At 52.3% G+C, this 17,815-nt stretch overlaps 7 protein-coding genes across 7 annotated transcripts; 3 read left to right on the top strand and 4 right to left on the bottom strand.

Moving 5' to 3' along the window:
* Window positions 1-113: 113 nt before the first annotated feature.
* Window positions 114-1,004, bottom strand: M409DRAFT_27203 (uncharacterized protein; the record flags this gene model as incomplete). Its single annotated transcript, XM_033808470.1, has 1 exon — window positions 114-1,004. The coding sequence occupies one exon, from the start codon at window positions 1,002-1,004 to the stop codon at window positions 114-116; it is 891 nt and encodes a 296-aa protein (XP_033663471.1).
* Window positions 1,005-1,673: 669 nt separating this feature from the next.
* Window positions 1,674-4,008, bottom strand: M409DRAFT_69141 (uncharacterized protein; the record flags this gene model as incomplete). The annotated part of the gene is made up of 2 exons (XM_033818150.1): window positions 1,674-1,704; window positions 2,573-4,008. The coding sequence occupies 2 exons, from the start codon at window positions 4,006-4,008 to the stop codon at window positions 1,674-1,676; spliced, it is 1,467 nt and encodes a 488-aa protein (XP_033663472.1).
* A 1,674-nt stretch (window positions 4,009-5,682) lies between these two features.
* M409DRAFT_69143 (uncharacterized protein) lies at window positions 5,683-8,046 on the top strand (the record flags this gene model as incomplete). The annotated part of the gene is made up of 3 exons (XM_033818151.1): window positions 5,683-5,705; window positions 5,933-7,056; window positions 7,106-8,046. 3 exons carry the CDS (start codon window positions 5,683-5,685, stop codon window positions 8,044-8,046), a joined length of 2,088 nt encoding a protein of 695 aa, XP_033663473.1.
* Window positions 8,047-8,913: 867 nt separating this feature from the next.
* Window positions 8,914-11,995, top strand: M409DRAFT_69144 (uncharacterized protein; the record flags this gene model as incomplete). The annotated part of the gene is made up of 3 exons (XM_033818152.1): window positions 8,914-9,034; window positions 9,086-9,140; window positions 9,376-11,995. 3 exons carry the CDS (start codon window positions 8,914-8,916, stop codon window positions 11,993-11,995), a joined length of 2,796 nt encoding a protein of 931 aa, XP_033663474.1.
* A 461-nt stretch (window positions 11,996-12,456) lies between these two features.
* M409DRAFT_27207 (uncharacterized protein) lies at window positions 12,457-12,759 on the bottom strand (the record flags this gene model as incomplete). The annotated part of the gene is made up of 1 exon (XM_033808471.1): window positions 12,457-12,759. One exon carries the CDS (start codon window positions 12,757-12,759, stop codon window positions 12,457-12,459), a length of 303 nt encoding a protein of 100 aa, XP_033663475.1.
* Window positions 12,760-13,152: 393 nt separating this feature from the next.
* On the bottom strand, window positions 13,153-14,852 carry M409DRAFT_69145 (uncharacterized protein; the record flags this gene model as incomplete). The annotated part of the gene is made up of 3 exons (XM_033818153.1): window positions 13,153-14,444; window positions 14,494-14,533; window positions 14,757-14,852. The coding sequence occupies 3 exons, from the start codon at window positions 14,850-14,852 to the stop codon at window positions 13,153-13,155; spliced, it is 1,428 nt and encodes a 475-aa protein (XP_033663476.1).
* A 519-nt stretch (window positions 14,853-15,371) lies between these two features.
* M409DRAFT_58325 (uncharacterized protein) lies at window positions 15,372-17,010 on the top strand (the record flags this gene model as incomplete). The annotated part of the gene is made up of 5 exons (XM_033813878.1): window positions 15,372-15,404; window positions 15,506-15,584; window positions 15,699-15,910; window positions 15,952-16,026; window positions 16,261-17,010. The coding sequence occupies 5 exons, from the start codon at window positions 15,372-15,374 to the stop codon at window positions 17,008-17,010; spliced, it is 1,149 nt and encodes a 382-aa protein (XP_033663477.1).
* Window positions 17,011-17,815: the final 805 nt, after the last annotated feature.

The following is a 17,815-nucleotide window of genomic DNA, read 5'->3' on the forward strand; positions in this document are numbered from 1 at the left end:
CCCGTGAAACACGAATCGTGCAGAAGGAGACTGTTGTTCTTTTCGACTACAATTCTTCACGAATTCGTTGCATCATTATTCAAAGCCACCATGGCATCCACGGAACCACCACCTCACGAGTAATATGTATCCAGCTGATCCACCAGCCGCAGAACCTGGCATACAAAATTAAACGCCCCACTGGCATCACACTGGATCACCTCGGATTGCAACACTTGCAGTCCACTCTCGGCATCCCTCAAGATTTGAATCGCCCGCACCTGAGCATCTCCGGGACTGAGTGGTGGCTGAGCGGGTGGAGGAGGGTTGTTGCATGCCTGTTCACCTCGTCGGTTGACGTCAATCGCACGGAAGACATCTCCCAAAGCACCGTTGAATTCACCCTGACTCTGGCGGCCCGTCTGGTTGTTGTTCTGGGCGATGCTGCCGATCCAGGCGTCGGCGCGGACCAAGGATGATTGAATCAAGGTCTGGGTCTGCGTGGGGAAGGTATCGCACTGCCCGCTTGAGATGGGAGGTGTGGTAGAGTTGTCGCCTGGTGGAGTGGGATCGCTTGGGTTGGAGGCGAAGCAGTTGCCGTTGGTGCCACCGACGTCTGCATTCAAATCATCGCTGGTCTCGGTGCCTGGGGTTGTGGGGACGTCGAATTGGAGGGTGACTGGACCGTTGGATGCGCCGTAGAGGGAGTTGACGGCGCCGGTGATGTATTTCACGGAAGAGATGTCGGATGGAGTGGTGACTGTGAAGGTGAGGTTGTTGAGGACGTTAGACTTGTCAGGTCCAAGGTAGAAAGAGTTGAGGTATTGTGTGCCGAGGAAGCCGTTGGTGATTTGGGGGGAGAGAGCAAAGGCTGCGGAGAGGTCTTTGACGGATTGGATGTAGTTCTCGGTGATGAGGGTTAGGGTGATGTTGGAGTTGGGGGCGATGGTGGCGGGGGCTGCGAGGCCGACGATGCGGGCGGTAGCTGCGCCGGCGAGGGCGAGGGTGGTCAAAAGCGTGTTCATGATGCGGATGGAGGGAGATCTGGAGAAGGGGAGCTTGGAGGAGAGGTGTTCGATCGTCTTACTCTTATACGCCTGCCTATGGGAGGCGAAGATGAGGGCGCAGGAGGCATATACTCACGTTGCTTGTTGGAAGCTTACCCGTCAATACTGTCCCAGCATCAATCATCGTCAAGCATGCAGCCAAGGCGGTCGACGTCGTAGCGAGAGGTGGTACAGACCTCGTGTATAAGGCCATGCTTTGCGGTAGTCAGCACGATGCAGGATGTCCTATAGGAACGCCGCCCATCTTACCAGGTCTGCGGTATCCAAGCGAGCGGAAAGAGGTTTGTAGGGGCTGAGCGAGAAAGGTTGCACATGACGTGAATCAGCCAGCCAGCGCATGTGGTGAGATGAATGGCTCGGCGAATACGAGGCTGAGAGGTGTTGTTGGATCGCGACGGTCATGGCCCTGCGGCCGTGGCGTGTTGTAGGTGCCTAGTTGGAAGTAGACATATGTACTTTGGTATTTGTTAGTGTAATCCTCCCGCAGGCCGCATTACTCCGTGCTGGCTGACAAGGTCACGCTGTCGGCGGGCGCTGGGGAGGAGTGTGTGGTCGAAGAGGAGATGGGCGCAGTTCCTAAGATGGTTAGCGTAGCTTTAGCGTGCTCCACTCCGTTTCAGCGACCAATCAGCACTGGCCTTGGCAAATCCGACCCCCACTATACTATAAGTACATGTCCGCCTACGGCGGCCACTCCTGGTACTTATAGACAATAAATCAACTCAGTATAAAACAAGTGATGCGATGAATGACATCGCCAGATTGACGTCGCCTGTTTTCAATGCAGGCTCTTGCGCTGACTTTGTACAGTCAGCCATGACGAGACTAATCCCGGCATGTTCCCTGCCGTGAATGCGATGTAATCGAGTGAATCCTGATAGAAACGTCGATGGTATAGATCGCTTAACAAAGCAGAATGCTAACCCCGTCCCTCTATTCCTTGGGATGCTCTATATCTAAAGGCGTGTTGCCTAGCGGCGAGCACGGCGTCTGGTGACGACTCTCACGAGCGCCTGCCAGATGACCTGAAAACGAACGTCGTCGTCTACATTCTATCTTCAGGCAGGCGGCTGTGTGATGCTGGGCGGTATGCAGTCCGATTCCATCAAGTCGAGCTCCTGACTTGCCCTGGTAGTATTTCTCGCGGCAAATGTTGTCGTTCTTCTCAACGAGATCCCATTCAGCTCACATCAGGCTCCTTCTTCGGTCCTGCCGTATCTTCGTTCGTCTCGGGCGTCTTCTTCTCACCAACAGGCTCTTCATGGGTTGGCATAGTCATCGCAAACTCATCTTTCCCATCAGAAGCCGTACTGTCGGCAATCGCCTTGGCAACATGCTCAGCCCAGTCATCTCCTCCGGGCTCGCCTTCATCTTCAAACTTCATCTCCACTCCAGGCAAGCAGAACAGGTCGTCAGCTTTGAGGGTCTCTGCAACACGTTTTCGGCTCGCATCCGCGCCTTGGCACCCTCCTACGGCTGCGCGAAGCCATCGCACATATTCGTTCTTGCGCTTCTCGAGGTTGTACTGTGAGGTGAGAGATCCTTCGTGATCCAACCATGGGAGTGACGCCAAGTCTTGTAGCTCGCCATTGAAAGGTAACATCTGGTGCAGAGGCATGAAACTGCGAGATGGATCCGCTTCAATATGCTCGACGGGCACAGGCGGGTCAGCTGACAGTAGGAATGGTTCCTCTTCTGGATGGTCAGATTGCTTGAATACTTCAGTCGCCTTGGTGTCTGAAGCTGGAGGACGCGAGAACTCCTCGGGTATCTGAGCAAGCTCATTGTGGATAGTGACAAGACTTGTTGGCGGATGCAGCATTGTCCAACCTCGGGCTCTTGCGAGCTCCATGAAGAACTCCACCCAAGCCGGTTCCGTCTCAGGCACGACCTTGTGGTCTTTCTTGCCAGTCTTGCCGCTGTGCGATGCTTGTATTCGTTTAGATAGAAAGTCATGGAATGCAGCCCACTTCTCGCCCTGGATTAGGTTGGCTGTTGACGATATCGCTTGATAAAGGAAAGGAGATGGAATTTGCGGGTCAGCATCCTGCGCATGCTTGTTGTAGCTCATGTTGCCAAGTGTGGGCTGTTTGAAGCCATCTTTGCCATCGAGGAAGGCAGTCGGCACGTCCAGTGAGATGCCCATCAGGTCGTTCCCGGCTCCCCAGTATTGGTAGTAGTACTCAAGGATCGAGGAGTGCAGGTATTGTAAGTACAGAGGACTCATCTCTGCTTGAGGCGAGAGAACCAAGACGTGGTTGTCTTTTGAATTGGGAGGGTAGAATGATTCGACGAAGCGAATGGAGGCCTGCTCAGATGATGTCCTCGAGGATGGTATTCGATGGCGAACGGTAAGGCCATTCTGTTCGGAGAAGTCCCTCCACGGTGGCCACATGAAACCGCCGAGATAGTTTTGTAACGCAGGCTCGATCTTGGTCGGGAGCGCGATCGTCAGTCTGGGAACTTTCAAGCCTCTGTACTCGGCGTTGTAAAGGCTCTTGAGTAGGCGAATGAGACTCCCTGAGCTGCCTGCTGGGGCATGGATGAGAATATCGATGTTGGGTTTGTGCCAGTTGCTCAGACTGCCAGCATCCAGTCTGGTCATCCACAGCCATTCCTCATATCGACCTAATGGAACTTCAATCAATGCTGTCCCCGTCTCCTTCACCTTCGTCTTCATAGCCTTTGAGAAGAAGCTGTCCTCTCGCTTGCTATCATCCATGATGATGACTTGCGGGTGTACAAAGTCGTTGATATGTTTCATTGCCCCTCTTGTTGCCGACTCTGTCCTCGCATCGCTGCTGAACTCGGCATAATCCCCACGCGCATCGTGCCAGAACACTTTGCATTCAGACGTATCAACGCCATTGACTTCGAGGATCTCCTCCATCGATAGCGGACTCCTTCCGAACAGCGCAAAGTGGGCGTAGTTTCGATCGATCTTTGCCATCTCGCAGGCCATGGGTATCAGGTTTGCGGCGCTTTTGGTGGACGAGGCCACGAACAGCACATTCCGATTCTGCAGCATGTTGCCCATGGTCCTCCCCACCTTGTGCAAGGTTTGCGCCAGCTTGTAGAATCTGACCACCCCATTGTAGTAATGCTTCGAACCCTCATCTTGCTCGCTTTGAGGATCGCGCGGGGGTGCACCTGCTGGTTCATGATATGTCGCCGCTCGGTAAGGCTCTTGGTACTGTGGAGGTCCGACTTGTGTAGGGTTCAAATCGACGGGAATGTGTTGGAAGAAGAGGTATATGAACGCGATGACCGCGATGCCGACCAGGAAGCGTCTCTTGCGCCATCTCCAGGGAAGCAAGATTGACGTGGAGTTGGCTCGTCGTGGTTTGAAGTCGTCGTCGCGCTTGCCGAGTTCTTCATCTTTGGTGAGCAGACGGGATCGCGCGGACATGATCGAGCTGGAACTGCGGTCCAGCGAGTTTGGGCGGGTTCGGGGACGGAGGCTGCCTCCTATCGACATCGACGGCGAAGCATTTCGTGGGGCAATCGGGAGGTGACGTCGGACGGGATCTCCCTGGCCGACAAGGGTTTTAATCAAATGTCGCAGTCAATGGCGAAGCAAAGTGAGAGTAAGACAGCTGTTTCATTCACTTCACTCCATCTCGAGGGCGTGGCTTGGCGGCCCCGGACATGGGTCCGCATGTGAGTTCCGAACTTTAAATTTAGCCGCTTCCCAAAATATCGCCGGCTCTTCGGTCTTGCAATTCTCTTTACTATCCTCGTGGAATCGACAATACGCATTGTCGCTACTGCTTCCAGACTTGCTCAACGCTGTGAGCATACGAACGGAATGGAGACGCACATGGAGGCGATACGCCGTGGAGTCTTCCCGAGATCTGGCATTCATAGCAGGGACCATTGAGAAGGTGAGATGTGAGAGTTCAGATCACGGCCAGTACCATTTCAGTGGAATAACTACGCTGCGCCGCCCGCATAACGTCCCCTTCTCTGCCATGGAGAGATGCGTCTACAGTGGGTGCCATATCGATGAACTCTCCTGGACATTCAGCCTGCCTAGGAACATCCATCTGGGTCTAAGCTTCGTCGAGAAGGATACACAACTATCCAGCAGACTCAAACTGTGTACGACGTCGAAATCGATGGGAGATAAATGACTGGGTCCTTCAAGTGACCATGGTGTCCCGCGAGTAAAGAACAAGCCGCCTTCGGTCATTCACGACATGAATCGAAGCCTGCGCAAGACCTCTCCTGCTGTGAAGCTTTGCATCAAGAGCAACGTATCTGTCTATGATCTTCTCGATGCTTAATGTACCAGGCTTGCTTTGCCCCCCGGATCCTGGTGGGGGAACCCAAGAGACTGCGGCTCTTTTAGACGCAATGGCGCCCAGTTTCCTCGCATGATTCGGAATATCGGCAACTTGTAACAACCGCAAGGGCATCGCCAAAGAATAGATGCCGATGAGAACGATCCAATCTGGACTGTCACGACTCTTTTACTACTCACTTGAAGAAATTGCGGAAGCTTGTGGGGGTGGGCCCGGCTGGCGCAGTGACTTCGCCCTCAGGATGTAACCGCAAGCGAGGCTTTTCCAGGTAAAGAAAACGGTCACAGAACGATGCACAGATGCGTCGAGAGGGGTAGGATGCCGGAGGCGTCATGACTCCTGTTCGGAGGGCCAGGTGGGTGGACGACAGAAGCAGTTCATATGAAGTGGACCTGCGTGCAAGCATTTATCTGCAGCACAGTAGGCTTCTCGTGTATGCGTGTTGGGATCAAGGAAGGACACCAGGAATTCCATCGCAATGAAGCACTCGCATACAGAATCACACACAAATGGTACAAACGGGGCACCTGAAAGCTATACGAACGGACATCACGATCATTTCAATGCGGCGCAGAAAGATAGGCCACTCACGATTCTGGTAGCAGGTGCTGGGATTGGAGGATTGACAGCAGCGATTGCACTTCGACAGCAAGGTCACGTCGTCAAGATATTCGAACAATCACAGTTCGCCGCTGAGTTGGGTGCAGCAATCCATTTGGCCCCCAACAGCAATGGCATCCTGCGTAGACTGGGCATATACGCAGAAAACTTTGGCTCTAACCCCTGCTGCAAGTTCACCGAGCTCGATGGACAAGGCAAAGTGATCAGAAGCATGGACGTGCGAGAGTCGAATAAGCTGTGGCAGCATCCATGGCATTTGGCCCACCGAGTGCATCTTCACGATGCGCTGAAGAAAGCGGCCACATCTGCAGAAGGGAAAGGAAGGCCTGCCGAATTACATACCAGGAGCAAGATCAAAGCCGTGGATGAAGCACAAGGAACGCTCATGCTCGACAATGGCCAGATTGTAGAGGGCGATGTTGTCGTGGGCGCAGACGGAGTTCACTCGGTAACACGTACACGCATTGCTCCTGACACCAAGCCGTTTGGATGTGGGAAAAGCGCCTTTCGTTTCCTCATCGCACGAAGCCAGATTGAAGACGACCCTTTGACCTCACCACTCGTGGGAGAAGAGGGCGAGCTTAAGATCTGGTACGAATCCGATCGACGTATTGTCATGTACCCGACCTCAAACAATCAGCTCTTCAACTTCGTCTGCATACACCCAGCCACGGAATCCAACACGAGCGCAGATTGGAATCAAGGAGCGAGTATGGAGACGATACAGAAAGTCTACTCATCATTCGAACCTGGTGTTGAAGCTCTCCTACGCAAGGCCGATCCAGACACGTTGAAAGTGTGGAGCTTGCTGGATATGGACGAGATTCCAGTGTGGAACAAGGATAGGCTGGCGTTGTTGGGAGATGCAGCACATCCGTTTCTACCACATCAAGGGCAAGGTGCTGGAACGGCCATTGAAGATGGCGCGGCATTGGCGACAGTCTTGCCACTGGGGACGAAGAGAGAAGAAGTTGCGGAGAGATTGCGACTCTACGATGAGATTCGGCATGAGCGAGCGACGAAGATTCAGACGTACTCGAGGATAATTGGTGGCGATGACTTGATGAAGAAGAAGGATCTTGACAGTCAGTAAAACTTTCTCGAAAGCAGACTGATGGCTGATGATATCGCCAGTGATCAAGTTCACGAACTACAATTTCGGCCATGACGAGTTCGACCATGCTTCGCAGAGGTTTCGTGAGTATCAATGGTCTTTGGTGCCAAACAAGTACTGGCGTATGCCTATCGCCTTCGGTCCAATGCCAGGTCCTCGTCAAAATCATCTCGGCCATCCTCGCTCAGGAGAGCAGTCGACTTTCACGACAGCCAGCATCCGCTTCAAGACATCACGAACGGCTCTTCAGAATCTCTTCCCGCCTGATCGAAGTGGATATCGCTTTACATCTCCTGGCACTATGGCGTATGCATCCTTCTCGCAAACAACATTGAACGGGATGGAGTGGTTGGGTGGGAGCGGGTACAATCATTTGGGGTTGTACACCCATGGAGTGGAATATACCAGTGCAAGTGGCAAGACAGTGCGTGGAACCTACCTGCCCATCCTATTCGAAAACCTCGCAGACCCTATCGTATCTGGACGGGAAGAACTGGGGATGCCAAAGTTGTACTCCGGCATCGACATTTTTCAACGAGGCGAGGGTTCCTATCACATCCGCACTTCCTGGCAAGGTGCCGTCTGGGGCCACTTTCACCTCACCGGCCTCGAATCTGTGGATCCGCAGCAGACCGCCGGCAGCATCGGCGGCGAAGCAGACGATGGGATCATCGTGCACAGATATATGCCATCGGTAGGCAAAGAGAACAAGGGCGTCAAGTCAGAAGCGGATTTTGCGTGCTTCGACCCTTTTGCAGAGGCTGAGCCGAAGCCCAGAGTGACGGCGGTGTGGACAGCGAGTCAGGCGAAGTTCGAGATCAATGGATTGGACTGGAAGAGTTTGCCGACGCTAAATCATGTTGTGAGTCGATTGGAGGAGTTGCCGGTGTATGAAGTTGTGGGTGCGAAGGTTGTGGAGGGACTTGGTGTTCCTGATGTTAGTGGTGCGAGGCCGGTTTGACAAAGTCGATCTTGAGATGTATGGCATAGTGGATTGAGCAGCACTGTATTGGAAGAGCGAGATGGAGCACATTTCCAGCCCTATCTTGCGCGTCAATCGTCGTCTCTCGAGCCACAGAATAGCCGGGAAGCGCCATTGCGTAGGCGAAGGGCGTGTTTCGGACGATAGCATCGACATCAACCTCAACGACGCCTGGCACCCATTCTGTATTCTTAGGTTAAGTTTAGCTGCCATCTTCTTCACATTCCAGGCCTTGTTTTAAAGCCATAGTCTTTGCAACACTTGAGGATTGTGTCGGCTGAAGTGGGCGTCTCGGTAAACCTGTGCATTCAGCTCGTATTGCATAGTAATTCATTGCCCTTTCGAGTATCCCTATCGGAGAGGCTTCACACAGTCATAGCTGCCAGTTCTTGTTCCTCTCAAGTGTGTCGCCGAATGCTTAGCCTTCTCAGCAACTCAAGATAGAGACTTTCAACAACCTCTTGGCACCGCGCGTGCAAGGGATGCCGCGTACTATCATATATATGAAGATAGACACTCGGTAGTCAGCATGATCGTGGATAGTTGTGGTCTGAAAATCGTGGGAAGTTCCTGCGTGGTATAACCACAAGATGAAGTGAATGTTGTTGAACTCCACAATGGCTGATAGCCTTCCCCACAAAGCCGCGCGGCCGGCACGGTTTTTCCCACGGCAAAGACACAAGCGATGGCGAAGCATCAGGCTTGGCGAGGGGTTGACGTCGCGTCGCCGGTCATGGCCATATCTTCTCCACCTCTGCCGTGCTGCGTCGGAAAAGGCAGACCACCGCCAACAACCAGAATCCCTCAGGCACAGCGAAAAGGGGTGGGATAGAGGTCCACGTGACCATGAGTTTGAATACTCCTGGCGATGCCACTTATCCAAGCAACGGAACGAATCCCTTCGTCTGCAACGTGTGCCAGAAGACGTACGGTCGGATCGACCATCTTGCCCGGCATTTTCGGAGTCGTGGGTATCTCAACCAAATTGTAGCAAGTCACCAGCTAATTCAGTGTGCAGATACCAACGAGAAGCCGTTCAGGTGTGATGAGTGCGGCAAGACATTTGCGAGAGCGTGAGTGGATTTCCTCGTATGCTTTGCCGTGTTCCGGTGTTGTGTCTTCGGTCGACCAGTCGGAGACTCATCTTCAAATGCTCTACCCTCCTGATCAGGCCATGGCAAATGCCTTCACAGCCGGGTGGGCGTCAATATTCCTCTGCTTTCTCGCAGGCTATGTGGAGGAATAGAGTTTTCATGTCCTCGGTTTCGGGATGAGGATATATCGGATCATGGCTGACTATCATTACAGGGATCTCCTGAAGCGTCACGCAACTCTTCATACATCTACTGAACAGAGTGGTAAGAAACGCAAAATCAGAGCCTCACAAGCCTGTACACAATGCGCCACAATCAAGGTCAAATGTGACCAGGAGAAGCCTTGCAAACGATGCAAAACCAAAGGTCTCGAATGTCGAGTAGACGCTTCGTCCAGCTCTACCATGTACCGCTCTGATGATCATGACTCTCCACCTGAGCAATTGACTGGACAGTCGGATTTCCGGACATACCCCTCCGAACAACATCAACTTTCTGGACCGACTTCTACCCCTGCCAACATATCTCACGCATCCGTGGTACAGCCGGTGATGATGCCTGGATCACATCATCCAGCACCGATAATGGAAGATCCATCCTTGTCGGACTTTTTGAAAGATGTCCTTCATCCGGCCGAGCAAGCTCATGTGTCGGCGCAGCCACGTAGCGATACAACATGGAATGGGAATTTTGCTCCTCGAGACCTGATGGACTTTAGCCAGGACCTGAGCTTGGACTTCAACGATCTTGACGCTGTCTTGTCTGGTGGATGGGACACTTGGCTTGACCCCTCGCTTGTACCGGCCGTATACGACAAGCCAACAGACCGCACGGTGTCGGATGGTAGCACGCCATCAATAGATGGCAGCATCAACATGGGCTCGGCAGCCTACAACCGTTCAGCTTGGAAGTGGGTACCAGATGCTGGTAAAGGGAAGGCCAGTAAAGACCAGTCACTTGCGTCCATCCTCATCGACGGGAAGGCTTCTGGTGAAATGCAGCTAGTCAGGGAAGGCCCTCGTTCTCAGCTTCTCACGCCTCAGGACAGAGATCGGATTGTGGCGCTGTTACTATCAAGTTGTGATAAGCCCAACTTCCAGAAGGTGGTCACCATGTTTCCGGGAGTCAATGTGCTGGACTTCTTTCTGCATGAATGTCTCGTCACGATGGAGCACAGTATCGACAGCTGGATGCATATCCCCACTTTCCGCAGCAGTGATGCTATACCAGAGCTGCTGACTTCGATGATAGCTCAAGGGGCAGTTTTGAGCAGGACAAGTCACGCGCAGCTATTTGGATACGCTCTGCAAGAGAAAGGTAGACTCGCACTACCTGAGCTGTTCGAGCGGGATAATAGCATGACGAGGAATCTGCAAGCTCTGCAAGCGAGTGCTATCTGTTTGGATATCGGTACCTGGAGCGGCAACAAAAGAACCATGGAACTTGCTGAGGCTGCGGCTCTACCTTTGGTTACCATGATACGACGCTCGGGTGGCTTTCGACGATCTCGTGGAGTTGCTCCAGGCCCATCACCAGAACACAGTAAAGAGACGCTGCAACAGAAGTGGCGGACTTGGGTGGAGGCAGAATCGTTCAAGCGTCTGGCCTACCACGTCTTTCTGTACACCGTCCAGGTATCGGTCGCTTTCCAGACACCGCCTCTGTTATCCTACGCTGAGATCACACTGGAGCTGCCGGCACCACAAGCAGTTTGGAGAGCGAAGTCAGCCGAAGAGTGGCGAGACCAGTACTTTGCTTATGTTACGGGCGGTCCTCTCCCCACATTCGTGTCCAGCATGTGTAGTCCAGAGACGATGGGCTTTTTTCGAGGCTCTATCGACCTGGAGTTGACATTGTATCTTGTGTTGTTGAGTCACTGGTGCCTGGCGTGGGAGTATACTCAACTCAGCTCCGCCAACAAAGCGCAGGCCAACGACATTCAGTGGGCCGGTACGATGCTCGCATCTGCGAAGTGTCAAGAACTCTGCAAACTACTGGACTCCTTCTATGTCGTGATTGAAGATTGGGGGGTCTTCATCCCAAAGGAAGTGCACATGATGTCGCAGCTCTTGCGCATGAACTTGTGTGTTGCCTTGGAAGATCTCCAGCTCATTGCTGGGAAGGAGGGGGAAGAAGAGGCGAGACGAGTTTACCCTTCACTGAAACAGTGGTACCGCTCTCCAGAATGTCGACAAGCGCTCTGGCATGCCGGTCAAGTGCTGCGTGCTGCGAGAAGACCTGCAGGTCGAAGTCCAAACGCTGCTCAGTCGGCTCCTCCAGATGCTCCGTGGTTACGAGACTTCAACGCTGTGGCTCTCTATCACGCTGGTCTTGCATTCTGGGTGTATGGATTGCTCTCAAGAGCGATCTCATCGGAAGACGGCTACAACAACGGACAATCACTTGCAGTCGACTACGGCGGCGATCACATTCGTCTGGACGGCGATGATGAGGAGCTGACGAACATGGATCGTCACCAATTCATCGGTCTCAACAAGGGCAGAGCTGTCATCTCAGCTATATCGCCGTGGTCGAACGTCACCTCGACCCGAGTTAATGGTCCTGGTAGCAGCCCACCGACTACTGTGGGCACAGCAGCTGCTCGAGGTCCTGTGACGGAACCTCCACATACCAGGCAAGAGACGGTTCCGCTGGATGATCCTAAACTGGTCATGGATGTTATGATTCATGCTTTGACGCCTTCAAGTCAGCCGCCAGGGACGAGTGGTCGTTCTGCACAACCTCAGCAATCGGCTGGCCCACAGCGGCCTGCGATGGTGGAGAATCTTGTACAGTTGATGCGCGATCTTGGAGAGGCGGCATCTGCTGTTTAATGTTGATTATGATCGATTTTATTTGTTCCCTTTTTGACGATAGATACCCTTATAGGCCAGACTACAATAGAGCGTTCTGAGCAGCGATTGCATGACTTCTCGCTTACAATTGTGGTTTCATTCCTTCAGGCCGCCGCGTAGATGCGATCCAAGGCTCTTTTAGTGACCTTTCTGCGCTCATCCCACCCTAGGAGACGTCTCCCAGCTTGAGTCAACGATGACACGGCAGTGCATCGACCTTGCCAGGGCTCCACGTGAAGAAAATGGGAGATCAACTGACTTCGTACGCCCCTGACTTTCTTTGTTTGATCTCACCTTTCAAGATACCGACACTTGTACTATTGGAAATTACTTTGAAATCTTTGAAAAAGTAACAACTTTGTAGGAAGGATTATGATGTGAGAATGGAATATGATACGTTCTCTGACTTCTACTTACCTCCCCAGGTCCATCACATGCACTTAGTTCTGCAAATCAGCATGCCTGATCTGAAGAGTGACATACTTCTCATTGAGCTCCTTGAAGTCCCGCTGCAACTCATCGAGCTCGCTTTGTGCGGCTTTGTACTTCTTCTCCATGGCGGCGTATTTCTCGGCCATGTCGGCATACTTCTCGGCCATGTCGTACTCCTCCTCGAGCGCATCGTCGAGCTCGTCTGCCAGAGACTTGCTTGCACGGGACTCGAGTTGGACGGAAGCCAGACTTGCGACCACGAGGGAAGTCTGGACGCACTCACGCGGGGCAGTGTTGTTCGGGGACGTCATGCTGGGAGTGGTGATTCGATCGAGTGCCTGCTCGATTATGTTGTTGGGATGGAAGGAAGAAGTCAGCCGGGATGAACGTATGAGAGAAGACTTAGATGTGAGAAGAGCAGTGGCATTATATATGTGCTGAGTCGTGCATTGTAGTGGCCCGTCAATGGTTGCTCCATTGACGAGATGAAGTCTATTGTTCTGTAAATACAAGAGGTCAAAGGTGAACAAACACAGCTCGAGTAAAGCGCTTTGAAGAGCGTGCACAATGGCGACAAAGGAGTAGGAGATGCCATCCTCGTCAAATCGCGAGGCTGGCGGACATCGAATATCTTGAGGCTACACTTTCGGCGAGTTTCCAAAGTAGATTCATTTAAGGGGAGTTCTCAAAGGCCAAATCAATGTTTAACAAGTCGTCTCGCATTTCATCAAGCCTAGATCTCCCTGAATCAGTCTAGCCGACAGCCCTTCGACAACGTGGCCGACGAAATTCATGAGTTTGAGATCGCTCTTCTCGTGCTGCAACGTGCGCTTGATCAGCTTGTTCAGAATGGCAACTTCCTCGGGTGTCAACGTTTCGAGCATTGCCAGTTTGTCCTGCGCCTGTGTGATCTTCGCGGTGACAGCTTCAGGGGTAGCTTGCATGTGTTCTAATGCCAGGTCGACTGACGTTGCCACTTGGGTCTGGGTGGCCGCGTCCTCTGATTCCATATCTACCGTGCCTTGGATTACGGACAAGATTGCCCTGAAAGCCGTGTCGAAGCTCGAGTCTTTGCCGCTCTGGACAAAGGAGGCTTGCTTCATCCTTAACTGTCGCATGAACGTCATGACGAACAGTAGCCAGCGTGTATACGACTCTGACACTTTGGTATCGTGCCACTTTGCGGCCGCAAACTCATCGCATTGTTTTCGTCTTGATGCTTGGATTGTTGCGGCGGCTGAAAGGCCAGACGTTAAAGCGAGATGTACGCCAGAGGAGAAATAAGGGTCGACGAAACAGCCAGCATCACCGACGATTCGAAAACCTGGACCAGCATACGCTGAAGCACCATAGGACCAGTCGGAGTCCCGCCGCAAGTTTGCCATGACACTTGCATCATGAAGTAGATCACTAATCTGTGGTGCGAGCTTGAGATAGTCCTTGTAGAATGCGAGACCATCCAATCCAGAAGCTTTCTTCTTCTCGAAGAACCTCTCCTGATAGACCACAATCCCACACGACAAGGTACCGTCATGTAGAGGAATTGCCCACGCCCAGCCGCTCGCATCTGATAGACCTTCGAATAGCGGAGAGTTCTCAGTCCGACCGCCCTCATCATATCTCTTGGCGTCTTTCCAGTATGTCCAGTTGGCGATGTTCTTGAGGCCTTGGTTGAAGCGACGATTGTGAAGATACTTGTTACTCATCAACCCGTAACGACCGCTGGCATCTATGAGGTAGTCAAAAGCGATTGCTCCCGTTGTACCATCCTTTCGTGACCAAGTCGCGGAGACCTGACGTCCGGGGTTTGCCATGTAGTCTACAGGCGAGAACTTGGCATCAGCGAAAGGCTCGAATGAAAGCGATTCAACCTTGGTGCCCTTGAATGTCTTCACTCCGCAACGGGTGGCGTGGCGAAAGATCATCTCATCTGATTCCGCACGAATAACATTCCATGAGTGGCCACCTGGTCCTAATGTGGCGGAGAAGTCGGTATCTGGCATGGTGTTTGAGTGGATTCAATGCTGCAAGGCTGTAGCTCATACATGACGGCTTCTCCTCTGTAATCTTGAACGTAGCCCCAAACTAGTAGACATGGGTTAGCTCAGTCTCCCTCACAACTGTGTGAATATCTTGCCTTCTTCTCGAATCCTCTTTCATCACAATCTTTTTCCAGGTCGATGAATCGCAGGAAGTACCGCATCGAGGGAAGCATGCTCTCGCCGACATGTTATCTCGAGATGTGAGCCGATGAATTCAGTTCCTATCGTTTTGCTCACCTTGGGAAAGTATCACTCTCCAACAGTACAACATCAACACCTTTCTGGGCAAGTACACAAGCTGCGTACGAGCCACCTGGTCCCCCTCCAACGACTAGCACAGAAGCTCGATTAGGCACATTCATCTCGCGAAGTCAGATGCACACATGAGAGAGTTAGATGCCGAGCTTCGATTGAAGTGCATTTGGCGCTATGAATGCCCTTCAATTCTCTATGCAAATTAGGAGCAGGACACTGTACGCGATCCCCTACAGTGGCGTAGCCTGATTGGCCAAATCCTGCGGATGTATTCAGAGGATAGGGTTCAGCTTGGTGGGTTCGCGATCACTCGGATCCTTACAAGCGGCTTTATTCCAAGAATGAATTTGAGCGTATGCCAAACGAGAGGCGGTACTTGAGAGAATACTTCTGCAAGGATATGCTTCCATAAATCGAGGACCTTGAAAGACTGGAGGATCGGAAAACCAGCCTAATAGGGATGCAGCTGAGCTTAACAAGACAGTCCGCGTGATCTGCCTGTTCAAATACTCGAAGGTTGCAGATCGTGGCTTACCGACTTCGACGTCCTCAGCTCTTGTACCTCCTCCTTCCATTCCCCGATATCGACCACTTAAACATGAGTATTTTCGACAGCCACCTCCAGCATGTCGTTGACGTTCCCGGGTTTCCAGGAGTTTGTCCGTCCTGGTTCTTAGCAGTACTTGCCCCGGTATTCAACCTGTCATTTCTTGACCTCACGCCGTCTCTGACACATGTCAGGTTATAATCTCATGCGTAGTACAAGTTGCTTACAACCTCTATCTCCATCCACTGGCGAAATTCCCTGGAGCCAAACAAGCGGCTGTCTCTGAGTTTTAGTATGTGACGACATGGTTTGATGGAGATTGTCCGAGGACTATTGGCGAGCTGAATCCCAAGTATGGTATGGGTTTTGGAGGAAATGTGGGTTCAAAGGCTGATGTACTCTTCAGGCGACGTCGTGAGGATCGCACCGAATGATTTGTCCTTCAACACACCAGATGCTGCACGAGATATCTACTATCATGTGGTCAACGGCCGTCCGAAGCTACTCAAGAGCGATGATTACGAGAGAAAGGAGCTGGCAAGTGTGGCCGCGGTACAAGACGTAGGAGATCATCGAATGCAGAGATCGTCCATGTCGAAGGCGTTCAGTGCGGCGGCTGTGCGTGAGAAGCAAGATATCATAACACATACGTTGGGAAGCTCGTTGAATACTTGAGGATGAATGGCGACGGACCTCATGGATTTGACGTGATACCTCTGTATACATGGCTGACGGTATGTTGGGACTCAATTCAGGTCAATCGAGGCTGATGATCAAAGTTCGACATCATCGGCGACATTACGTTCAGCAAAAATTTGGGAGCCTTGGACGGTGACGCAAACACCCGATTCTGGACAGGTCTACTCTTCAATGGTGTTCTGTGGGGTCTGCTGCCGAATTTCTTGAAGAGGCTACCGATTTGGAGATTGATGTATCGATTCTACGTCCCTCAACCTGCGGCTGGCTAGCGAAGGCAGCACAAAGTTTTGACGGAAGAGCTTGTGGATGAGCGGATGAAGCGAGGAGTAGAAGTGGCTGCGACGGACCTGTTCGACCATCTCAGGACGGACAAACAAGCTATGAGGGAAGAGTTCGTCAGTCAATCGATGATCTTCCTGGCGGCGGGCTCTGGGACGGTACAGTCAGCTCTTACTGGCGCGACCTTCTACTTGCTGAAAAAGCCAGAGGCACTATCGAAGCTTCAAAAGGAGGTTCGTGGATTGATAAAGAAGGCCGACGAGATCACAGATCAAACGACGAGCTGCATGCCCTATCTAAACGGTGTCATTCAGGAAGCTCTTCGTTTATTCCCACCCCTACCGTCAAGACTTCCCAGGGTGTCACCTGGTGCATTCATCTATGGGCATTACGTTCCGGCAGGGACTGTTGTATCAGCTACTACTTACGATATGAGTCGCGATCCGAGGTATTGGTCTCGTCCTGATGAGTTCTGGCCAGAACGATGGCTGTCAATTCAAGGGGGCGAATTCGTGAATGATAGGGGCGAAGCATCGAAGCCGTTCTCAAGCGGCCCGAGAGCCTGTGTGGGGTTCAAACTGGCATTGCTGGAGTTGAGGCTTGTATTGGCACGGCTGGTGTTTGCGTTTGATATGGAGTTTGTGCCTGGATCGGAGCAGTGGGATGAAGGATTGAAGGTGTATTTTCTATGGAAGAAGCCGCCATTGCGGGTGAGGTTTACTCCAGTGGTGTCAGAATAACTTTTATCTGAGGCGATGAAACGATTCAGTGGAGTCACATCTCTTGTCTGGGCTCAGGAGGGACTTCGTCCCCCCACCGCGTTTGGGCGACTGCACTTTGGAGGCATTACAAAGAGAACGCAAGGGTCAGGGATGGCCGAAGTCGGGGTTCGTCGCCAATTTTGGTCGCTGGGTGTGGCCTGTCTCAGATCATCTTTCGCCTGAGGTATGGCAAGTCTTTGCAAAGCTGAGAGTCAACGTCAGGGTTAGGGATGGCAGAAATTGGGGGTTGGTCCGACATCAGTAGACGTACCCATCTCATGTGGGCCTTGTAGCTTTGACTCCTTGACGCATGCTTTTATATGGTCAAACGCTGTCTTGCCTTCTCAGCGCATCTTTTACTTAGCATATCTCTTGTCTGGGCTCAGGAGGGACTTCGTCCCCCCGCCGTATTTGGTGTGTGTCCGACTGAGCCAGGAGGCCTAAGGGGGAGAACGTAAGGGTTAGGGATAGCCAAGTCTGTGGATTTGTCGTCAGTCTTGGTTTCTGGTTGGTTCTTGCTCAATTGGGAGCAGTTGACGTTGCGTCTGAGGAGAAGAAGTCTTGATGAAATGTCGGGACTTAACGTCAGGGCCAGGGATAGCAGAAATTGGGGTTGGATTCAAAATCAACAGCAGTAGTATCCGTCTCATGTGGAGCGCTTTGTTTCTTGAATGATGCCGGCTACGAACATACGTTTCCTTGCTTTCGCAACACCATCGTTTCACCAGTGGTCTTATCCGGGCTCAGGAGGGACTTCGTGCCCCCACCGCGTTTCTGATTCGGG

Source organism: Zasmidium cellare (genome assembly GCF_010093935.1).
Source record: "Zasmidium cellare ATCC 36951 unplaced genomic scaffold M409scaffold_35, whole genome shotgun sequence".
Classification (NCBI taxonomy): Eukaryota; Fungi; Ascomycota; class Dothideomycetes; order Mycosphaerellales; family Mycosphaerellaceae; genus Zasmidium; species Zasmidium cellare.